Raw genomic sequence first — 22,491 nt, 5'->3', positions numbered from 1 at the left:
ACTCATAATTTCTGTTTGAGCTAGAGCATATCTTTTAGAAAGATAACCCAGCTTTTCTCTCTGATCTCTTATTTATAGTAAGTTTAGGTGTTATTTCTAACAAGAGTAGATAAGAACATCAGAATGGCCATACTAGGTCAGACCAATGGTCCATCTAGCCTAGTATCCGGTCTTCTAACAGTGGCCAGTGCAAAATGCTTCAGAGGGAACGAACAGAACAGCAAAATTATTGAGTAATCTATTTGCTGTCATCCAGTCCCAGCATCTGGCAATCAGAGGCCTACGGACACCCAGAGCACAGGATTGCTTCTCTGACCATCGTGGCTAATAGCCACTGAGTGACCTATCCTCACCCAGTTATACTTTTGGCCTTTATACCATCCTTTAGCAATGAGTTGGACATGCTGACTGTGCACTATGTGAAGAAATAGTTCCTTATGCTAGTTTTAAATCTGCTGCCCATTAATTGCATTGAGTGACTCCTGGTCATGTGAAGTAGTAAATAACACTTCCTTATTCACTTTCTCCACACCATTCATGATTTTATAGACTCCCGACCTCAGTCATCGCTTTTCTAAACTGAACAGTCCCAGTCCTTTTAATCTCTCCTCATATGGAAGTTCTTCCATGCCCCTAATCATTCCTCTTGCCATTCTCTGTACTTTTTCCAATTTGAATACATCTTTTTGGATATAGGGTGACCAGAACTGCCCTGCCACCATGGGCAGTGGTGGATTTACAGGGCCCTGTGCTCAGGTTCATTTTTGGATAAGGAACTGGTTAAAGGGGAGACTACAATGGGTCATAGTGAAAGGTGAACTGTCAGGCTGGAAGGAGGTTACTAGTGGAGTTCCTCAGGGATCGGTTTTAGGACCAATCTTATTTAATCGTTTTATTACTTACCTTGGCACAAAAAGTGGGAATGTGCTAATAAAGTTTGCAGATGACACAAAGCTGGGAGGTATTGCTAATACAAAGAAGGACCGGGATATCATACAAGAAGATCTGGATGACTTTGTAAACTGGAGTAATAGTAATAGGATGAAATTTAATAGTGGAAAGTGCAAGGTCATGCATTTAGGGATTAACAACAAGAATTCTGGTTATAAATTGGGGACACATCAGTTGGAAGTAACAGAGGAGAAGGACCTTGAAGTACTGGTTGATCATAGGATGACTACGAGCCGCCAATGTGATATGGCCATTAAAAAAGCTAATGTGGTCTTGGGATGCATCAGGCAAGGTATTTCCAGTAAAGATAAGGAGGTGTTAGTACTGTTATACAAGGCACTAGTGAGACCTCATCTGGAATAGTGTGTGCAGTTCTGGTCTCTCATGTTTAAAAAGGATGAATTCAAACTGGAACAGGTACAGAGAAGGGCTACTAGGATGATCCGAGGAATGGAAAACCTGTCTTATGAAAGGAGACTCAAAGAGCTTGGCTTGTTTAGCCTAACTAAAAGAAGGCTGAGGGGAGATATGATTGCTCTTTATAAATATATCAGAGGGATAAATAACAGGGAGGGAGAGAAATTATTTAAGCTTAGTACCAATGTGGACACAAGAACAAATGGATATAAATTGGATACTATGAAGTTTTGACTTGAAATTAGATGAAGGTTTCCAACCATTAGAGGAGTGAAGTTCTGGAACAGCCTTCAAAGGGGAGTAGTGGGGGCAAAAGACAAATCTAGCTCCAAGACTAAGCTTGATAAGTTTATGGAGGGGATGGTATGATGGGATGGCCTAATTTTGGCAATTAATTCATCTTTGATTATTAGCAGGTAAATATGCCCAATGGTCTGTGATGGGATGTTAGATGGGGTGGGATCTGAGTTACTACAGAGCATTCTTTCCTGGGTGCTGGCTGGTGAGTCTTGCCCACATGCTCAGAGTTTAACTGATAGCCATTTTTGGGGTTAGGAAGGAATTTTCCTCCAGGTCAGATTGGAAGAGGCCCTGGGGGTTTTTCGCCTTCCTCTGCAGCGTGGGGCATGGGTCATTTGCTGGAGGATTCTCTGCACCTTAAGGTCTTTAAACCACAATTTGAGGACTTCAATAACTCAGACATAGGTTAGAGTTTTGTTACAGGAGTGGGTGGGTGAGATTTTGAGGCCTGCATTGTGCAGGAGGTCAGACTAGATGATTATAATGGTCCCTTCTGACCTTAAAGTATGAGTCTATGAGTCCTTGGGACCCAGCCAAGAAAAAGAATATTCTCGCTTATCTGCCCCCGCCCTCGTTTTTCATTCTTTATCCTCCTCCTATAAGTAATAGGAAGTAAATGAAAATAAAGTAAGGTACCTTGACTGTTTTTGTAGACTAACTTATTTTTCCACAGACCACTTGTAAATCACTGAGGGATACTTTTAAAGGTAAAAAAGTGTTGGGGTGCAGGGTCTGGGAGGAAGTTAGGGTGCAGGAGCAGGCTGGGCATTGGGGTACAGGGTCTGGCCAGGAGTTAGGGTGTGGGAGGGGGCTCAGGGCTGGGACAGGGGGTTGGTTTGGTGTGAGGGGCGCAGGTGGGGATGTGGGGGGATGCAGGAGTCAGGGCAGACAGGGTGTATGAGAGGAGGTGCAGGAGTCAGGGCTGGGAGTACAAGGTCTAGGAGGGAATTAGGGTGTAGGAGTGGGCTGGGGTGCAGGGTCTGTCCAGGAGCTAGGATGCAGGAGGGGGCTCAGGGTTGGGGCAGAAGGTTGGGGCGTGGAGCACTTACCTGGGGCAGCTCCCATTTGGTGCGAGGGGTGCAGGTGGGAATGTGGAGGAGGGGTGCAAAAGCTCCTGTTTGGTGCTCAAGGTGGGGGCGCGGATGTGGGGTGGTGCAGGAGTCAGGGAGAGCAGGGGGCTGAGGTGTGTGTGAGGGGGGTGCAGGAGTCAGGAAAGGGAGCTAAGGGTGTGGGCTGGGATCGTGGGGGTGCTACCAGCCCCCTGCCCCACCCCACCCCAGCCCATTGCCCTGAGCACCTCGCAGCAGGGGGCTGGGGGCGGGGATATGTAGGGGGAATGCAGGGGCCCCACCTTTGCTCTGCCCTACCCCAAATCCACCCCCTCCCCCAAGGCCCTGCCCCTTCTCTGCCTCCTCCCCTGAGTGTGCTGCAGCTCCGCTCCTCCCCACTTCCTTCTGGAGCAACTGAGCTGTTTGGCAGTGAGGAAAGCCCTGTAAGGGAGGGGCAGGGATGCGGCACACTCAGGGGAGGAGGTGGGCAAGAGATGGGAGAGGCGAGAGCTTGGCTACTGATGGGGGCAGAGCCTGCAGCAGGAGCCAGCAGGACCAAGCTTCTGCCCCTGCAGCTGCCGGGCCCTGGGGTCCTCTGTCATGGGGCCCCATGCCAGGGCACACTGTGTTTCATTGTAAATCCAGCTCTGAGTATGGGCAAACCATAGATTTATATAGTAGCATAATGATAATTTTTCTCTTATTATGTATCCCTTTCCTACTGGTGCCTAACATTCTGTTAAGCTGTTCTGACTGGCGCTGAACATTCAGCAGATGTTTTCAGAGAATTATCCACAATGACTCCAAGATCCTTTTCTTGAGAGCTAAGACCTCATCATTTTGTATGTATAGTTGGGATTATGCATTACTCTGCACTCCAACACTGAATTTCATCTGTGGTATTTCATCTGTGAATTTCATTTTGTTGTCCAGTCACCCAGTTTTCTGAGATCCCTTTGTATCTCTTCACAGTCAGCTTTGGTCTTACCGATCTAGAGCAGTTTAGACTCATCTGCAAACTTTGTCACCATACTGTTTACCCCCTTTTTCAGATCATTTATGGATATGTTGAACAGCACTGGTCCCAGCACAGATTCTTGGGGGACTCTGGTATTTACTTCTCTGCATAGTGAAAATGGACCATTTATTCCTACCCTTTTGGTTCCTAACTTTTAACAAGTTACTGAGCCATGACCTTCCTTCTTATCCCATGACTGCTTGCTTAAGAGTCTTTAGTGTGGGACCTTGTAAAAAGCCCAAGTACACTATATCAACTGTATCACCATTGTCCAAATGTTTCTTGACTCCCGCAAAGAATTAGAATAGGTTAGTGAGGCATGATTTTCCTTTAGAGAAGCTGTGTTGAGTCTTCCCCAACAAATCATGTTCATCTAATTATCTAATAATTCTGTTCTTTTACTACAGTTTCAGCCAATTTGCCTTGTACTGAAATTAGGCTTACCGGTCTGTAATTGCCAGGATCGCTTCTGGAAACTTTTTTTTTTTTAAATTTAAATTGGCATTACATTAGCTATATGCCAATCATCTGGTACAGAGGCTGATTTAAGCAGCAGGTTACATATCATAATTAGTAGTTCTTCATTTTCATATTTCAGCTCCTACAGAACTCTTGGGTGAATACCATCTGGTCCTGGTGACTTACTACTGTTTAATTTATCAATTTGTTCCAAAACCACCTCTACTGACACCTCAGTCTGGCACAGTTCATCAGATCTGTCACTTAAAAAAGATGGCTCAGGTGTGAAAATCTCCCTCACATTCTCTGCAGCAAAGACTGATGCAAAGAATTCATTTAGCTTCTCCACAACAGCTTTGTCTTCCTCAAGGTCTTCCTTTAGTCTCTTGATCATCCAGTGGCACCACTAACAGGCAGGTTTCCTGCTTCCAATGGCCTTTAAAAAACTGTCTGTGTGTTTAGCTAGTTGCTCTTGAAATTCTTTTTTGGCCTGCCTAATTATATTTTTATACTTGACTTCACTAAAGGTAGAAGATTTTCAGGGAAAAGTTTGTTTTTTAAGTTGAATCATATCCCATAACATTGCTCCTTGAGAGTTTCATTCAAACAATAAACATGGTACATGCTGGTAAAGCTGTGAAAATAACCACATTACAGTTTTTCCAGGATTATATTGCCTAGCTGCATTATGTTACATATTGCACATATTAAAGAGCTATTTGATGCAGGTCTGCTCTTTAAATGGGTTCACAACACATTTCCAACTACCTACACTCAAAAGGAATTCAAAAGCTCTCTTTGCTTGACATTAGTTATGACACAGAAACTGCAGGTAAAGGATACAAGAACTCAGAATATCGTCAGTAATGAGTTGCAAAAGAAAACTGCACACATGACTCACTTTGGAAAGTAGCAGTCTTTTCTCTTACAAACTGTAAAACACAGAAGTAATGAATGATACTAAAAAACTGACTTTCAGTGACAGCATCCTAAATTTTCCTTGCTTTCTACTGAAGTTTTGGATAGGATTTTTAGAAGTGGCCACATTCTGGACCACACTGTGCTTAGTACTACATAAGTGTTCAATGGGTAGGGTGCAAGCAGCTTAACTTGCAATCTGTAAATAAGGGCCAAGCAGGCCCGACATGCAGGAGGGAGTCTGCTGTTCACAGCAAGGGCTCTGACTAGCATTCTGCCTCTCAGTGCTTCTCAAAGCATGGTGTTGTTCTATACTGCTCTCAACACAGGGCTGTATCTTAAAGGCAACACAGAGATCTCTGGCAGAGACATCCTTTCCCATGACGCACACAGCATCTTGAGAATGGTACTGCTGAAAACCAATCAATCAGTCTATCTCCAACTTTAATGGGGAGGTGGGCTGGAAGAAGGAGGGGAACACATGGCTGAAATCCCCCACCCTCAAATAAGTTAAAATGTAAAACTGAATGGCAAAACACCACAACTGTTTTGTACAAACATTAACGTTATGGGATTTCTAATTTTACAAAGTTAATTCTACTTTTCTGCTTTTACATACTGAACTGTGCATTAATATACAAAAATACAATATTCTGGGTTTACATAGTATTTTGATTTAGTCTGATTTGCATCATTTCTGTTGATAAGCTACAAACTGGAAATGTGAAATAAAGTGATTTCTTTTGCATAACTTTCCCTTTCCTGGCTATTTCCAGTTACTACAGCGGCATTGTATGAGAGTGAAAGGATGCTGTGCAATTATTGACCCATAAGTGCACATGTACATATGCAGTTCCCTCCGCTCTGATTGGCACTCAGAGTCATGTATGACTACTTCTCAGTAACTGTATGTATGCAAACTCCTTAATTCTAGACAGCCAAAGAAGTGCGTAATCCTTATACAGCTATTTCTCATCAAAACCTATAGAGATTATGCAAAGACAAGTGCTCTGGCAAGCTACGGCCCTCAGAACTCTCCAGTTCAAGTATCAACAGCAAACATGGCTGCCTTAGCATTTGAACTTAGCATATTAACCCTCCTCCACTCCCAATAAACTATTCCTATCGCCCCGAATAACTTCAGAGATTACATTTAATTTATTCTTTAAAGGATTTATGTGCGAGTTATTCAGCTTTCATTTATTAACTCTGAATATGTTAACTACTGCATAGAACAGGATGCACACAAGTTATTTAAATAACATTGGCACTGTGTCTTGAAATAGACTGCCTTAGAATAGACCAGTTCCTGTCTAGCACTCCAAATGCAGCCTTACACATAATGCACAGGCTGTTCAGATGATGGCTTGATCTCACCATGGTGCAGGCTTTAAAATAGTCTCTGCTTGGGGTGGATTATTGCTGAAAGGCCTAACAGAAGCAGTGTACTTTTAATTAGGGTTATGAATAAGAGGATGTTTGCCTGGAATGTAAGGAAAAGGAAAGAGTTTCAAGCATAAGGGGGTGGCATCGATGGAAGATTGGATACAAAACTGGGAAAAGGATGCAAAAGGAAGATTGACACTAGATTGGAGGCTTGGCAAGAGCACAGGCAACAGGAAGAAATGAGTGTGACGTTACTGATATATTCTGGGACCATATAGAACATGGTTGCAACCAAGGTCCTGTAGTGGCATCAAATCTTATGTAAAAGGGGGTCATATAAGGTGTCTAAGACCAGGTTATGGGTTGCTGGTTATGATTATGCTGTCTATATGTATCTATCATTTTGTAGTTGAAGTTATGAGTATTGTCTCTATACTGTCTGTATTTCAAATTTGTGCCGTGCTTCTGGGTGACATCCCAGACAAGTTGGTGTTAGCTCTGCCTAGCCTGCTTGATGGCCCATAAAGGACCATCAGCTACACAACTGACCCATTGAGAGGAGGCAGATCTGCCTTGTAACTCAGCAAAATATGCAGGAACTTGCCCATGTGACTGCAGACTCCATTTTGCTGTAATTTTCCACAGTAAGAATAGAGAGGTTCTTACACCTGGGAAAGCCTATAAAAGGCTGATGTCTCATCTCCATCGGGTCTTCAATCTTGCTTCTTACCCCTGGAGGGAGTTTGCTACAAGCTGAAGGTCTGAACAAAAGACAGATGACCTATCCCAGTGGGGGTTGTATTTCAGAGACTTGATTTGAACCTGCAGTTTACTCCATCACTGCTAAAAGCCTGAACTAAGAACTTTGCCATCACTGTATGTAACTGATTCCATTTAACCAATTCTAGCTCTCATCTCTATCATTCTCCCTTTATGAATAAACCTTTAGATTTTAGATTCTAAAGGATTGGCAACAGCATGATTTGTGGGTAAGATATGATTTGTATATTGACCTGTGTCTGGGGCTTGGTCCTTTGGGATCGAGAGAACCGTTTTCTTTTATTGGGGTGTCGGTTTTCATAGCCATTCATTCCCAGGATGAGTGGGACTGGTGGTGATACTGGGAGACTGGAGTGCCTAAGGAAATTGCTTGAGTGACTTGTGGTTAGCCAGTGGGGTGAAACCAAAGTCCTTTTTGTCTGGCTGGTTTGGTTTGCCTTAGAGGTGGAAAAACCCCAGCCTAGGGCTGCAACTACCCTGTTTAAGCAATTGGTCCTGAATTGGCACTCTCAGTTGGGTCCCGTCAGAACCGCATCGTTACAATGAGAGATGAGATAAAAGTAGGGGCTGGGAGCTTGGAGAGAGAGGATGAGGAGCATGAACTTAATTCAACTTGTAGAACGGGCAAGATGGTGGAGCTTTCAGGGATGACAGAGAAGAGAAGGAGAGGGTTTGGCTGGGTGGCAGGGAAGAAAACTCTTATCTTACTATGGATGTGCATTTCTCCTCCAGCCCCATATTCTATCCCACATACCTTGGATTGGAAAAGACTTCTTTTACAGTACTTCAGTTCTGCACTGTTAGATACCAGATGCTGTCTGGTTTAATCTCAGATCAAGTGTTTTTTTTCAATTGGTTATGAAACACACAAGATTAAAAACAAGCCCAAGGTGCAGTTCCATAGCAAAATGAAAGAAAAAGGCATATTTTGATGTAGGGCCTGTAGTTTCCAACCTTCTTCCATTTGTGGACTCCTAAAAAATTTCGAACGGAGGCGAGGGCCCCTTTGGAAACTCAAACTGTGGTCTGTGGATCCCTACCATAGACATCTTAAACTGAAAGCTGACTGACTAGAATTCAACTATAATGTTACACATGCTTGGCATGGCATTTGATGCAGTATGAGAAAGGGCTATAAATTGTGGGCTTCTATGATAATGACAACACTTCCGGATTTTGACCTGCAGGTGGGGGTACGGACATACTTTTGATTAATCAGAAAAACTGAATGCCGGTTCTGCGATCTGAAACCTTATTTTCCATAGTCGCTTTTCACAGACCCCTTAGACATAGTCTGTGGACCTCCAGAGTTTGGTGAAGCACTGATGTAGGGCATGCTCTCATGAAACGGAAGGTCATGACACATTTTAATGGATGCTTACATTTACTCAAAGTGAAACCCTGAGATTGCTTTATATTAATAGTAGTTTTTAGTGGATACAGACAAAAGATAAAATCCCTGCAAATGCGGCTAGGAGCACTGAGTGATGCATGCATTAAACTGGCTAAGTCCCATTCAGCATCACCATTAATTTTGTACCGATTCAGCTCAAATCTTATGCAGGAAAATACACTTTGTTTGACCCTGAGAAAGTGAGCTCAGAATGGATTTGCTGCGCACTGTATGCCTGCATGACTCATCGTGGCAATTTACTTGAGAGAATAAAAAGTGTATGTATCAATATATCCTACAGTATTAACCATCTACTTCCCACATTCCCAAGTAACTGGAGTCTGGCATTGTTTTTTAAACCAATATTCATGTTCTAGCAATGACACTTATAAAAATACTAACTCTCCAATGGAAAACTAGAAAGATAATATTGTTATTTCCTGTGCTAGTGAACCATATATAAAGCATATAAAGTTTTGTTACACCAAATTTTGAGTAGTTGTCCTCCCTGAAGGCTGGGCTCCCCATTTTTACATCTGTCAATGTGCAAATAAAGCCTCCAGAGGAAACAGACACATTTGGGCTCGCAGTGTCATTGATACACAGATGACATTCAGCTACAAGTCTTCTTTTTAATCAAACCCAGGTTTTACAGTTACATTACTTGTCCCAGTATCTGACAACGACAGGTATTTGTATGAAAGCAAATTACTCATGCCACAACCTATAAAAGGAGGAAGTAATGCTTATTAATTAAAGGAAGCATTTGGATGAATGGGAGGTGTTTTAAATTTACTTAAAAGCACTAAAATACCGTGTGCTACAGTTACCAGGCTAGCTGCACTGCAGTCCCCAATCTGGGTCTCCGAGTACATCCCCACAGGTGACAAGTCTCAAGCGGTCACCTCTCTCAGGGTAGAATTATGCAGTTCTGCCACTCAGACCAGGACTTGTGTGTTAACTGTGATTACCTCAGCAGGTCTGTTTTAGCTTCTGTACCCGCAGTTTTGCCCTTGGGAGCTGTGACCAGTGGTACAGCAACCACACAACTTCTTCAGAATAAAGTATCATTCCTTCTTAACAGTAGGAACACTACAGAGCACAAGAGAACAAGAACAGTCTATGTGCAGGGATATCTATCTGCAGCTTACCCTCCATGATAGCCAGGTAGCCCAACTTCTTTAGACTCCCTCCTGGAGCCTCTCTGTGTCTCGGCCTGTTTCCGCAAACTGTGTCTGACACCTGATCCCACCACATGTTGCTCTCTAGAAAGGGACTTTATGACTGGTTAGTATCCTTTTGATCTTAGACCCCCACAGCCCTGGCAAAATAAGCCTTTTAACTTTAGTTCAGACACAGTAGGTGGGACCTCCCCAATTAATAGCCTAGCCATAAGTCTCTCAACTACCTTTGAAGTGTTTGCCCCAGAAGTGTCTTATCTCTAGTCACTGTCTCATTTCCTGCTTGTTTTTCCTAACAGACTCTTTTGGCCTAGGGTATGTCTACACTACAGCAGCACAGCTTTGGTGTTGCTGTAGTGGAGACACTTCCTACCTTGGTGGAAGGGGTTAATCCACCCGTCCAAGACGTGGGAGCTAAGTAGATGAAAGAATTTTTCCATCGACCTAGCCACCTCTACACTGGGTTAGATTGACCTAACTTCGACGCTCAGGATGTAATTTTTTTCACAACCTAGGCAACGTAGCTCAGTTGATCTAATTTTTAAGTGCAAACCAGGCCTTAGCTCCATATAGTCAGACAGAATCTATCCCCTATAGCGCTCAGACAATCACAGAGCACATATAGCATTCATAAATTAATGCAGAGCAGCCCCCACACCCTCCAAACTATGCTTATAAATGCTTAATTACCAACCAAATTTGAGCATTACTAATGCATTTGCAGATCTGCGAGTTAGTCATTGGAAGACTTTGTTATTGCTATGTATAAAAAGCAGCAGTGGTTGCTAATACCACACAAGTTAAGTCTGTCAGCAGTGTCCTTTATAAACACACTTCATGAGCTACAACTCAGCTGTACAAATTTGTTGTTGGAAAAGAACAAAAGAAGCAGAAGAAAAAGCTTTCCAAGAACAGATGTTTTCAGGCTTTTTTAACTTAAGAGACAAGGCATGATGGAGCAATCTGGGAACACTGAATAAATACAGACATTTAAATAAATAATTACAGACATAGGCTGGGATTTTCAAAGAAACCAAAGGGAGCTGGGAAACTAGCTCCTATGCAGCTTCAATGAGACTTAAATGCCTAATACCCATAGGAACCTTTGAAGTCAGAAGTATTACTTTTGACTGTCTCTACTGGTGTGGCCAAAGTGAGGCTCATGGATCATGGATGTCTACAATGGAACCTACTGCCCCCCTCCTCTATTAAGATGCAGATGGACATAACTCCAGGTCCCAGCATGCGACATTGAACTGTTTGTTCAAGGAGGAAGGCCACTTGGACCAAACTGGAGTATCATATACTAAGTCCTCTGTATTTCCTGGAGCAAACAAGAGGTGCTGGCATACGGGATTTTCAAAGAGGCTCTGCATGCAGCCAGCCACCTGTGCACACTAAGTGGTGGTGAAGAAGCACAGCTTCAGGGACAGATGCACACCACCTTTTTCCAGGACTCAAAGGGATGTGCTTATGGGACTTGGTTGCATGCGCCTCAAAGTTCTGGACCAGCAGACAAAAAGAAGTTCTCCAATCCTCCTGTCAATGGCCACTTGGCCAGCCACTGCCAAAAGGGAAAAAACGGCAAGTAAATGTGTGCTGAGGAACAGGGAGTGAGCGTGTGTGTGTATGGGGGGCATACAGTGCTGTGCAATATGTGCACAACAGTAGTTAGTACATATTAATGTGACATGTATGGCGCAGGCCACATAGCCTTATGCATGTTTTATTTTTCATTGTTGAAGTGAGTCTGCACTACGCACTCAGGCCAGTGTCATACCTGAATGGGCTGCAACTTCACACTCTCTTAATAGGATGAGCCTATGGCTTAAGTCTCTCCCTGTGTTTAACTTTAGAGAATCACAAGACTGACATTCTGAGGGTTGGATTAGGAGGGAGCAAGATGCCAGCTGAAAACTCCCTCAAACAAAGCCAGTTCCTTCAGGGTCCACTGCAAGTCCACAGTGGGGTGATGAATAACTCCCTAGAGGAGCATAAGCTAGAGTTCTTATTCATTTATAGGGGGAGCGACGAGGGACTAATGCTTCTCCTTCTAATCTCTGTGACAGAGATCCAGTCTGGGAGACTGTGGTGGCAATTGTCAGAGCCACCACAAAACGCTGATAAACCACAACAGCTTAGTGGTTTTGGGCTAAATGACAGCACTGAATGCTTCCAGGGGAGAAGTTACATGTTTTCTTTGTTTCCTTTGCAGAAGCTAGGAAAGCCTAAAGTGCTTTATGGGTTTTATTTTCTTTCCCTACTGTTTAAATATTCAGTGCATAGCACTTCTAATGATCCATTTCATTGACGTTTTATTTAGATAAAATGCACCTGTCCAGCTTGATGCTGATGGTGTGTGCCAGCAGACCAAGGTCCCAGCTGCTTTCAGGCCTGGCAAAACTAGAGCTGGCAGCAGCAATGCGCACAAAGGCAGAAGGCAAGTGTAACAGGGGTCTGACACGAGGTGTGTTGACAAGAGACTGATCTTTATTTCCTCATGCCAGTGGGTATGTCTCAGTGGGTAAAAAGGGTGCATCAGGTCTCTAGCCAAGCCTAATTTTCAGTCTGCCGGCACAAACATGTATTTGTCTTTTGACAGCTGGCACTGTTGGGGGTACAGAAACTTTGCTCACCTCACAAGTTTTTTTGAAAATTTGGCCCACTGGATGCAGCCTTCGGTCTCCTGGGAAACTGCAAATCTGGATTGTTCTGGTCTATGTGGCATATAAGAGTATTTATAGAACAGCTCCAACCAGTTATTTCAGGATAGTTTCTATTTTCTAAATACTATTGTTCAAAATAATAAACTACAAACAATCCCGTTAAACAACATTGGCATTTAAATTAAATCCACAAGAGCCAGGAAATGAAGAGTTAAATGAGAGAGCCTGGAGTGTCAACCTGATCTCACAGAGTCTGGCTATTGCAGAATACTATACAACATGTGTAGGGATAATACAAAATGTTAGCACGAGAGAAAAAGCTGAAATAAAAGAAATAAAAGGCACGAGAAAAGCTTTAAAATGTGATTTGCTAAAAAATGCCAGATGTAATCATTTTAGGTTCTCTTTCACATATGAGAGCTTTATCTTATTTGCTCACTAAAAGTACAATCTCAACCTTGCTTTAAGCACTTCCATGTCCTATTCGCAACAAAGCCAAGAGCCTTGACAGATCTATAATGGTAGTTCCATTCTTCTGTTTCATTGAGTCTCTACTTTTCATTCATGAACTATTTCACAAAAGGAAGGTTCCACCCTCCCTTCCCTCTCCATCGTCCTTCCTCTGGCATTTTCCATCTACACAGATCATAGGAGGAGATTTCTTTGTTAAGCAATTACTGTGTTCTGCCCTTATATGGCTAGAATCAAATTGTGCCTGAGTGAGCGAGGAGTCAGCTGGTGGAAAAGTCACATAGCAGGAATCTGCAAGGGCTTTATATATCCAGCTAAAACAATCATTTAAAAAGATACTGCATGAAAAATCCCAGATTATTTTGCAGTGTTGATTCCGATCTAATCACCTCTCCTTTCCTTCTGCACTTGCTTTCTTTCCCTCCTCTAATGACATGTTTGGCCATCACAAACTGTACCAAAGGATTTTAAGTGTTTTATCCACATGCTCATCTTCACTGCCTCCCCTTCTAAACTCCAAACCTCCATGCCCACTCACAGTAGTGAACAACATACTGGGGCACTTCCAAGGCTCAGCCACAGCAGAAATGGCATGCTCAGATTGGTTACAGAGCAAATAGCAGGAGAGTGGGAAGGACCATCAGTAGGATAAAACTTTCCTTAGATTCCTATTTACAGGTTTTGTTTTGAGGGCCAGTGGGTTTTTAAATTGTAATATGGGTCATGGGAGCTGTGATCTGTTATCAAGGGCTCAGAGGTTAGAAACTAAAGATTTCTGAATGTTGAGCTAATATATCCACTTTATTGAACAATACCTTGCAAATCGTGGTTACAGAACGCTTCACAAACCAAATTTAAAATATTTTCAATAGTCTTGAATCCAAGGTTACATAAACAAAGATTCAAATAGGGATTTAAAACTTGTCCACTCAGATGAATATTAGAAAGCGTTAGAAACGAAATTCCACACCCCTGTTGGTATGCAAGATGCTGCTGCTTACACGTCACATATATGCAGCTTCTCGGTAGCACAAGACCTGAACAATAAGTAGAAAGGCAATGACCAATTTTCCATTGTTACCATCATCTAGCACTTCAGGAATTTAATTTTAAAAAACCTTGTTACAATGTTAAAGCTCTGATTTCACTGATGAATGGAAGAGAAATCTGATGTAAAGCACCTAGCTATGTCAGTCAGTTTACACATCGCTGCCTCACCATGTTTGTACCCATGTATTGGGGAAGCGGGCGAAAATCTGGGCAGCTATCCCATAGTCCCTCAGCAGAGGTCTGATTGCCAAAAGACATGCACTCAAAGGCAATAGCAGCACTTGGGGCAGCGTACTCTGGGATGTCCTGTTACCGATCGCGCTGGGAAGGACAAGGATCAACCAATCTGATCACTCAGGCATGAGTAACAGGTCCTGTCTATGTTGCAAAGAACAGTGTTACAGCATGTTTACAGGATGATAGCCATGTGCTAGCCCTAGGCTCCTGGCAAGGGCAAAACACCCAGCTGCCATGGTGACTAACATTTCAAGCCAGCCATACCACTGCTCGGTAATAAGTCTGGTTGACAGCTAAAGTATAAACAAGGCCTTTCAAATCAAATCATTAGGTTAATTAATATTGAATCTGTGATTATAGCTCCAAGTGAAAAAAGTAAATAATGGGTGAATGAGGAAACAAGACAAGGGTGACTGGAAGAGAACAAGCTGATGAAAGCAGGCTGCATGTTGGACTGAAAAGTGAGAAAAGGAGGGAGAAAATGAAGAGAAAAACATTTAACCAGGATAAAAATATTCTGCTAAATACACATTCAAGCTAGTTAATTTTGTTAAGAGCTTTTTCTCCTTGGGAAAAAGACTTGTTATGGAGCCAGCCTTTTTAAAATCCATCCTACCACACTTTATAGTACCTCCTCAGGAAAAGCAAGCCTCGAAACACATTTGAGAGATTTAAAGAGGAGACCACTCTCCTTTCTCATGTCAATAAAATGAATCATTTATTTCGGCCATTAACCCAACAAGACTGGCTTCAGCAAAGTTATTAAAAAAATCCAGGCTTAAGTGAAAGCACGGAGTTGGCGATTCCTTCACTATCTGTGTTTGTCCTAATATAATGATAGTTAAGATCTCAGCTGCTATCACTAAAAAGTTCTCACAGCAACAACGGCATAAACGGTTTGGGCCCCAACTACCTGAAAGATTGCTTCTCTCTGAGTGATACTGCAGCAAATGCAATCAGGAGAGACATTCGAGCTAGCAGTCCCTGGGTTTAAAATGTAGGGAATTACTCGCAAGGGCTCTCTGTGGGTATTCTAGGGAGTTGGAGGTATAATTTCCACCCTCAATCAGAGCTAGTGCACTAAACAAAGAAATGTAGCCAAAGTGGCCCAAGCAACAGGACATGCTAGCTGCCCGTGTTCATAGCTAGGGTTTCAGATGGGATCATACTTGGGGCAGCTAGCCCTGCCCACGGTAGCTATACTTTTATTTTTAGTGCACTAGCTTTGATTGAGCTATTGCAGGTCTATTTACCTGAGCTAGAAACTACACTTTCAGGTCCAATGTAAACATAATCTAAGAGGGATTTTGGAACTCACTCCACTCACTTGCTTGGGGGTCTGACAGAACTCAAACTTATTAGCCTCAGAGCATTTATTGCAATCTCATTTCTTCTGCGTTTTTCCAGAGAGGAGTTGGTGAGGTAACTGGGGTAGCTGACTGTGAGTCTGCTGTTATAATTGCACGTGGACTTTTGATCATTATACATGCAATGTAACATTCTGTCACTATGCAGGTTATATTGTGAAGGCACTTGGCTGGTATAATCCTATTAAAGTAGAAGGGCATTTACGATATCCTTTGTTGTGTTTCTAATATTTATATTGCACCTAGAGTTGGGATAAGTGATTGTTTAAATTTTAAAGTAATAGAGACAACCACCTAGCATACATTTGGGTCTTTTCATGAAAAACATAGTGCAACCTATAAACTGATGAGCAGATCTCAAAATAAAGAAGTAGGCCATTTAAAGTTTAGAGCTCAAAAATATTAAATTTTAATAAGTGATTTGGTTATTTAAAGTAATTTTTTAAAAATGCTGTATTATAAACTGTTTGCATTTGACATATTCCTTCATAACACAGTGTTTTTACTAATTTAAGAAAGTGCAAATCATTGTCAAGTTACCGTTATTGTTCTATAGTTACATTTCAGATCTTACCTTGTTGCAAGCTTATGGCAAATGACACCAGTGTCTGTTATAACTTCACTCAGTCTTAGCTCTAGGTGTACCTTTCCCTGAAATACAGAATGACATAATGCCACATGAAAATTACAGCATTATATAGCCAACCACAACATTTCAGCTTAAAAACAAGGCAAGTTTGTCACCATCTGCAATTTCAAAAATAGTTTATTAGTTAACTAAATAGCTATACAGCCTCAGCAGTATTTTTTACTAGTTTAGTGAAATCAGCCGGCAAATCTCCTAATTCAACTTCAGTCCCTAAAAATCTGTCCCTTACTTTACCTCTGTATATTATAGTTATTGAGCAATACAGATTCTCTGGTTTGAGTGACCAACCTGAGACTAAAAATATTTAATTGCAGCTTTATCTAATTTTAATGTTTTAAAGTTTAAGCATAGATTCTGCACCTCACCAGTCAAGAATAATATCACATCAGTGTACGATAACTGGATATGCCTAAGCCCTATGTTTTCAAAATTATGGACCTGCATGGGCAATCTGTTATAAATTGCAAAAGAAGAGGTACTAGGCAGGGAAACTAAACAGAAATACAAAGGCCAAGCACATTAGTAGTTTTTAAATCATCTATCACCACAAAGTTTTCCAGTCATTATAGTCACAATGTTAGTTATACAGTACTGTAACTCAGGCCAAAAATGTACTTTCACATAACATAATCATATAAGCAAAGACTCATCTCAGTAACCTTTACTATGTCTTTAAACATGAGCCTATGATTTTATTGAAGAAAATTCAGTAGTTTTCTTTACTGTGTGTACAATAAAGTAGAAAATGATTTGGCCTGTCTTGCTGACATCACATAAGTGGCCAGTCATCAATTTGAATTCAACATGGCCAAAGCTGAGCACTTGATTTTCACCTCCAAAAACCTTCCTCTCACTCCATTCTTCATCATCATGGAGACCACCATTGTCCTCCCTCTTAGTTCCTCAGACCTGTAAACTAGGAGTCATCTTTGACTCAGACCTCTCTCTCAATTCACACATCCAGGCTGTATCGAAATCTTGTTGCTTCATCCTTCATGAGCCCTCCAAGATTTGATCTTCTCTCTGTCCACACCACTAAAAATTGTGCTCAGGACCTCACCTTCCATTATGACTACTGCAACCTCCCCCTCTTTGACCCCGATGCCTACAAACATGCCCCTCCTTCAAGAAGCTTCTTCTGCTGCTAAAATCTTCATGGATTATCATTCTGACACTCATCCCCCTTCTTGCTTCCTAACCCACTGGGTCCTCTTACTCCACAAATAGAAGCTTCTTGTCTTTGTCTCCCTCACTCTGTCAAGTACCCAACCTTCAACATCAACATCCTCCAATCAGTTTCTCCCTCAGAAAGTACAGAAGCATCTCACAACCCCAAGCCAAACCTTATTAGCAGGAAAAAATTCCTGCAAAAATCTGCAAAGCCATTACTGTAACCTCCTTTTAAATCCTTCCTTAAGATTCAGTTGAACAGTGCACACATAGATGACAATGGCTATACATGTAAAGAGCTTCTTGTATGACAGTTTTCTTGCTTCACTATTACCTTGTTCTCCCTTCCCCATTTGTTTCATTTATATGTTGTGGTTTGTCACAATTTAGATTGCGAGCTCTCTGGGGTAGAGGCTGCTGCTTTACCATGTGCTTGTACAGTGCATAGCACAGTCAGGACACAATCTTTTATTGTTACTATTAATTTGTACTGAGGTAGCACATAAAGCACCAAACAACTGCAATAAGTTATCTTTAAAGGAATTAAGAGTACTAGAGAACATGTCCCTTCCACAGAAAATCTCAATATGTTTAGTTGATATTTTTACAGAAATATTTCTGGTAACCTTAGGCACTGCTGAGATTGGTCTCTGAACAGAAAGAACAGAATTCTTCAAAATGTGCAAGTGACCATGAATGAAATGAGAGGTTTACTTACTGTGACGGTTCAAAACGTCAAAAAGTTTGAATTTCACAAATAAGATGGCAGCTTCCTATTTTAGAATTTAACTTTAAACAGTTGACTCAAAGTTAATGGCAATTTACGTATTTCCCTCACTTCTATGAAATTTTAATAAACTAAACTACAGTCTCTTTAAGAAGGAAAGACCCCTAACATTGCATTAGCTCTTCCTTGTTTTTCTTTTCTAAAAGATTACAGGAAGTCAGACATTTGAAGAGTGACCAGCCTTTGAAAAACAGCTTGGAGGTCATGACATCACTCAAATTGGCAGTCTCACGATTATTCCCAAAATACCTCATTACTTCCAGTTACCGAGCTCAGGTGTGGGTGTGTACCTTAATATGAAGCTATGCTAATATGCCTGGCTGTTTAATTCAGAGAATACAGTTCCTGTGTAAACAGTATGCTTTCCCCCATGTCAATTATGCCCTTAAGCAAAACACAAGGACCCATCTGAATTAACTGACTCATGAGCATTGCCATTCAGCTGGTCTGCATAGTACTAGATAATGCATTTCTTTTACAGAGAAGACAGCACTTTATGTATAACATTCATGTTGTAATCCAGCCATTTAATAATTAAAAAGGGGTGTAAATCACCAGTTTAAAAATATATTTAAGCCACTAAAGATTCAGAAAGTTGCCATCTTGCCTGTCTCCTGACAATGCACAGACCAGGGTTTCTCAAACAGGGGTTGCCGCTTCTGTAGGGAAAGCCCCTGGCAGGCCGGGCTGGTGTGTTTACCTGCCCTGTCTGCAGGTCTGTCCGATCGCGGCTCCACTGGCCATGGATCGCTGCTCCGTGCTTATGGGAGTTGCTGGATTTGGCGGCCAGTAAGTCCCTCGGCCCATGCCACTTCCAGCAGCTCCCATTGGCCCGGAGCAGCAATCCACGGCCAGTGGGAGCCGCGATTGGACAGACCTGCGGACAGGGCAGGTAAACACACCGGCCTGGTCCGCCAGGGGCTTTCCCTACAGAAGCGGTGATCCCTGTTTGAGAAACCCTGGCATAGACAAAGGACGTGCTATTATTAGGATGGTAGTATCGAGAGGCCCAGTTGTATTAAGTGCACAAAGACAGCCCCTACAGTCAATATACACCAGACACAAAGTGTGGAAGAAAAGAGGCATTTATCCTCCTTTTACAGCACTGAGAAATTAACTGTCTTGCTCAAGTTGACACAGAATATTTGTAGCAGAGCCAGGAACCAAATTCAGATATTCCACGTCCATGTCCAGTGACGTCACCACAAGTCCATCCTTCCTCTCAAGTTCTATTCAGTGAACAATTATACATGGAAGTTTAGAGGCTTGGACAGTTCTCAAGTTGATTATATTAGTCACTGAATACATTTGTACAGAAAATATTCCAGTCCACTCTGTTCCTGGAAACCAGTGCATTTACTAATATACCCCTTACCAACATTTAGAAATACTGCTTCTGCTGAATAGGTTGAAATGGAACACATTCATTTAAGCGCTGATCAGCACTTCATTTTTCACAAACAATGGAATGGTCTGGAACGCCATAATGAGGCCAACTGTGTCTGGTGTCTCAATTCTTCATTCAAAACAATTATTAGCAGATTGAGCTTCTTGTAGGGAAGCAGCAGCAACAATGACAGGACTCAAATAGAAAACAATAATATTGAGTTGTGGAAGTAAAAAATAATGGTATTGCTAAAAGAGTATAAAATATTACTCTGTATAACCACTCTTTGTAAAGAGTCATTAAATTATTTAAAGATCAAATTCCGCTGTTGTTTACAGGTGCACAGTTCTCACTGGTTAACACAACAGGAGTTGTGTGTACTTCTTCAAAGGCAGAATTTTACTTTACTTTATTAGAACTAAATAACTTTAGTTTTTCCTCTAAAGGACAGACTAAATTCCATAAACTTGTGTCATGGTACAATTCCCCACTCTGAACGTTAGCGTTCAAAAGTTGGGGTACCAGCATGAATTCCTCTAAGCTCAATTACCAGCTTAGAACCTGTAGCGCTGCCACCAACCAGGAATTCCAGTGCCTGGTACACTCTGGTCCCCCCAAAACCTTGCCCGGGGACCCCCAAGACCCAGACCCTCTGGATCTTAACACAAGGAAAGTAAATCCTTTCCCTCACCGTTGCTTCTCCCAGGCTTCCCCTCCCTGGGTTACCCTGGAAGATTACTGTGATTCAAACTCCTTGAATCTTAAAACAGAGAGGAAAATGCACCTTCCCCACCCCTCCTTCTCTCTTCCCCTCCCAGATTCTCCCTGAGAGAGACAGTAATCCTAACACAGAGAGAAATTAGCCTCTCTCTCCCCCTTCCCTCCTTTCTCCCCACCAATTCCCTGGTGAATCCAGACCCAGTCCCCTGGGGTCTCACCAGAATAAAAAAAAACAATCAGGTTCTTAAACAAGAAAAGCTTTTAATTAAAGAAAGAAAAAATAATAAAAATTATCTTTGTAAATTTAAGATGGAATATGTACAGGGTCTTTCAGCTATAGACACTGGTAATACCCTCCCAGCCTAAGTATTCAAGTACAAATTAAAATCCTTTCAGCAAAATATAAATTTGAACTCCTTCCAGCCAAATACACATTTGCAAATAAAGAAAACAAACATAAGCCTAACTTGCTTTATCTACCTAGTACTCACTATTCTGAACTTATAAGAGCCTGTATCGGAGAGATTGGAGAGAAACCTGGTTGCATGTCTGGTCCCTATGAGCCCCCAGAGTGAACAACCACCAAAAACTAACAGCACACACAAAAACTTCCCTCCCTCAAGATTTGAAAGTATCCTGTCCCCTGAGTGGTCCTCTGGTCAGGTGACAGCCAGGCTCACTGGACTTGTTAACCCTTTACAGACAAAAGAGACATGAAGTACTCCTGTTCTATTAACCCTTACTTATCTGTTTATGACAACTTGTTCTATTTTTTGCGTTACAAGGTACTGTTTTTAAATGACTTAGGGAAAGACTTTCATTGCCCATTTTAATTCAGCTGGAAATGTAACCATTAGTTATTACAGACAGATATATCAAAAGACAGATGTAAAGCAACCAAAATTATATAAATGCTACTTATGCATCTTATGTTTCCAGCAGTTGCAAATTTGTGGTTTAATTTTAAATACAGTGTGTAAAAAGGGAAGGGGGAGACACAAACCACAGCTTATCCTATAAATGATCTTATATTGCCAAGCTGAGCCCTACTAGCTTGGGCTTCTTCTACCAGCTGAAATGAAATGGTGATAGCCCATAATAAACATCCCCAGAACCATCATGCATTTTTCAGAGTTAAATATCAGAGGGACAATTACCAGTGGATTTTTCTAAGATTATGTGTTATACAGAATTTGACTCCTAACGTACAGTGGTCAAGCATAGTCTATAAAATGTCTAAGCTACCTCAAACACTGAACTGCATTTTGCTTTTACCTACTGTGATTGTTAAGGCAAGAGTTAAAACTAATTGATGTACAGGAAAAACCTCTGGCCCACACCTGGGCTCTTGTGGACAAAGGACTCTGATATATGCCTAACTGAAAAATGGGAGCCAACCCACTGAAGCCTGAAAAGCACCTGTCTACAGAAAGTCATTGTCTAGTGCTTCACCCATACAGTGTTTGTATTTTTTAACCCAGGCCGGCAGTGAGCTGAGCGGGGCCGGCGGCCAGGACTCCGGCAGGCAGCAGGGTGCCATTAAAAATCCTGACCGGCCCGGTCCACTCTTCTCCGCCCCTCCCGCTGGCATTTGTGCATGTTTTCCTGACCTCCATCACTTCCGGCAGGAGGTTGTGTTTCCAGGTTAGCGTGTCTATACCACTACCTAGTGTCCGTGGAGTCTGGGCGGCCCCACCTGTGGGGGCAGGAAGAGGGACACGGCCCCACCGATAGAGGCAGGAAGAGGGACATGGCCACACAGGAGTTGCAGCACCTGCGAGGCCTGTAAGTGGGGAAGGGTCCTGGGTCCCAGCTGCGCCATGTGCCCACCCGCCCCGAGCACAGCCGGCCCCGCTCTCTGGACTCAGGCAGGCTGCCCCGGGGTTGGAGACCCGTGGCTGTGGCTCGCCACCTGCTGGACCCTGGCAACAGTTGGGTCGTGCCTCTTTCCCCACCCTAGGTCACTGGATCCCGCTCCCCTCTGGTATTGAGGGCAGAACCCAGGAGTCTGGAGCCCTAGTCTCTGTCTGCCCCCCACCCCCTCGAACAACTAGAGCCCAACTGGAAACCTAGGAATCCAGAGTCCTCGCTCCCAGCACTCCTCCCCCGAGCGTCAGACACCAGCCCCTTCCCGG

At 42.5% G+C, this 22,491-nt stretch overlaps 1 protein-coding gene across 3 annotated transcripts in view; it reads right to left on the bottom strand.

The window, feature by feature from the left end:
- The window catches only part of RASA3 (RAS p21 protein activator 3), a 207,707-nt gene that overhangs the window by 59,442 nt on the left and 125,774 nt on the right, over positions 1 to 22,491 (bottom strand). For all 3 annotated transcript variants that reach the window (XM_050921823.1, XM_050921832.1, XM_050921842.1), the window contains one exon: positions 16,218 to 16,294. In XM_050921823.1, the coding sequence (XP_050777780.1) occupies positions 16,218 to 16,294 (77 nt within the window). The remainder of the gene's footprint in view (positions 1 to 16,217; positions 16,295 to 22,491) is intronic.

This window comes from Gopherus flavomarginatus, chromosome 1 (assembly GCF_025201925.1).
Source record: "Gopherus flavomarginatus isolate rGopFla2 chromosome 1, rGopFla2.mat.asm, whole genome shotgun sequence".
Taxonomy (NCBI): Eukaryota; Metazoa; Chordata; order Testudines; family Testudinidae; genus Gopherus; species Gopherus flavomarginatus.
The sequence above is the reverse complement of the archived record's forward strand: the minus strand, read 5'-3'. Positions and strand labels throughout refer to the sequence as shown.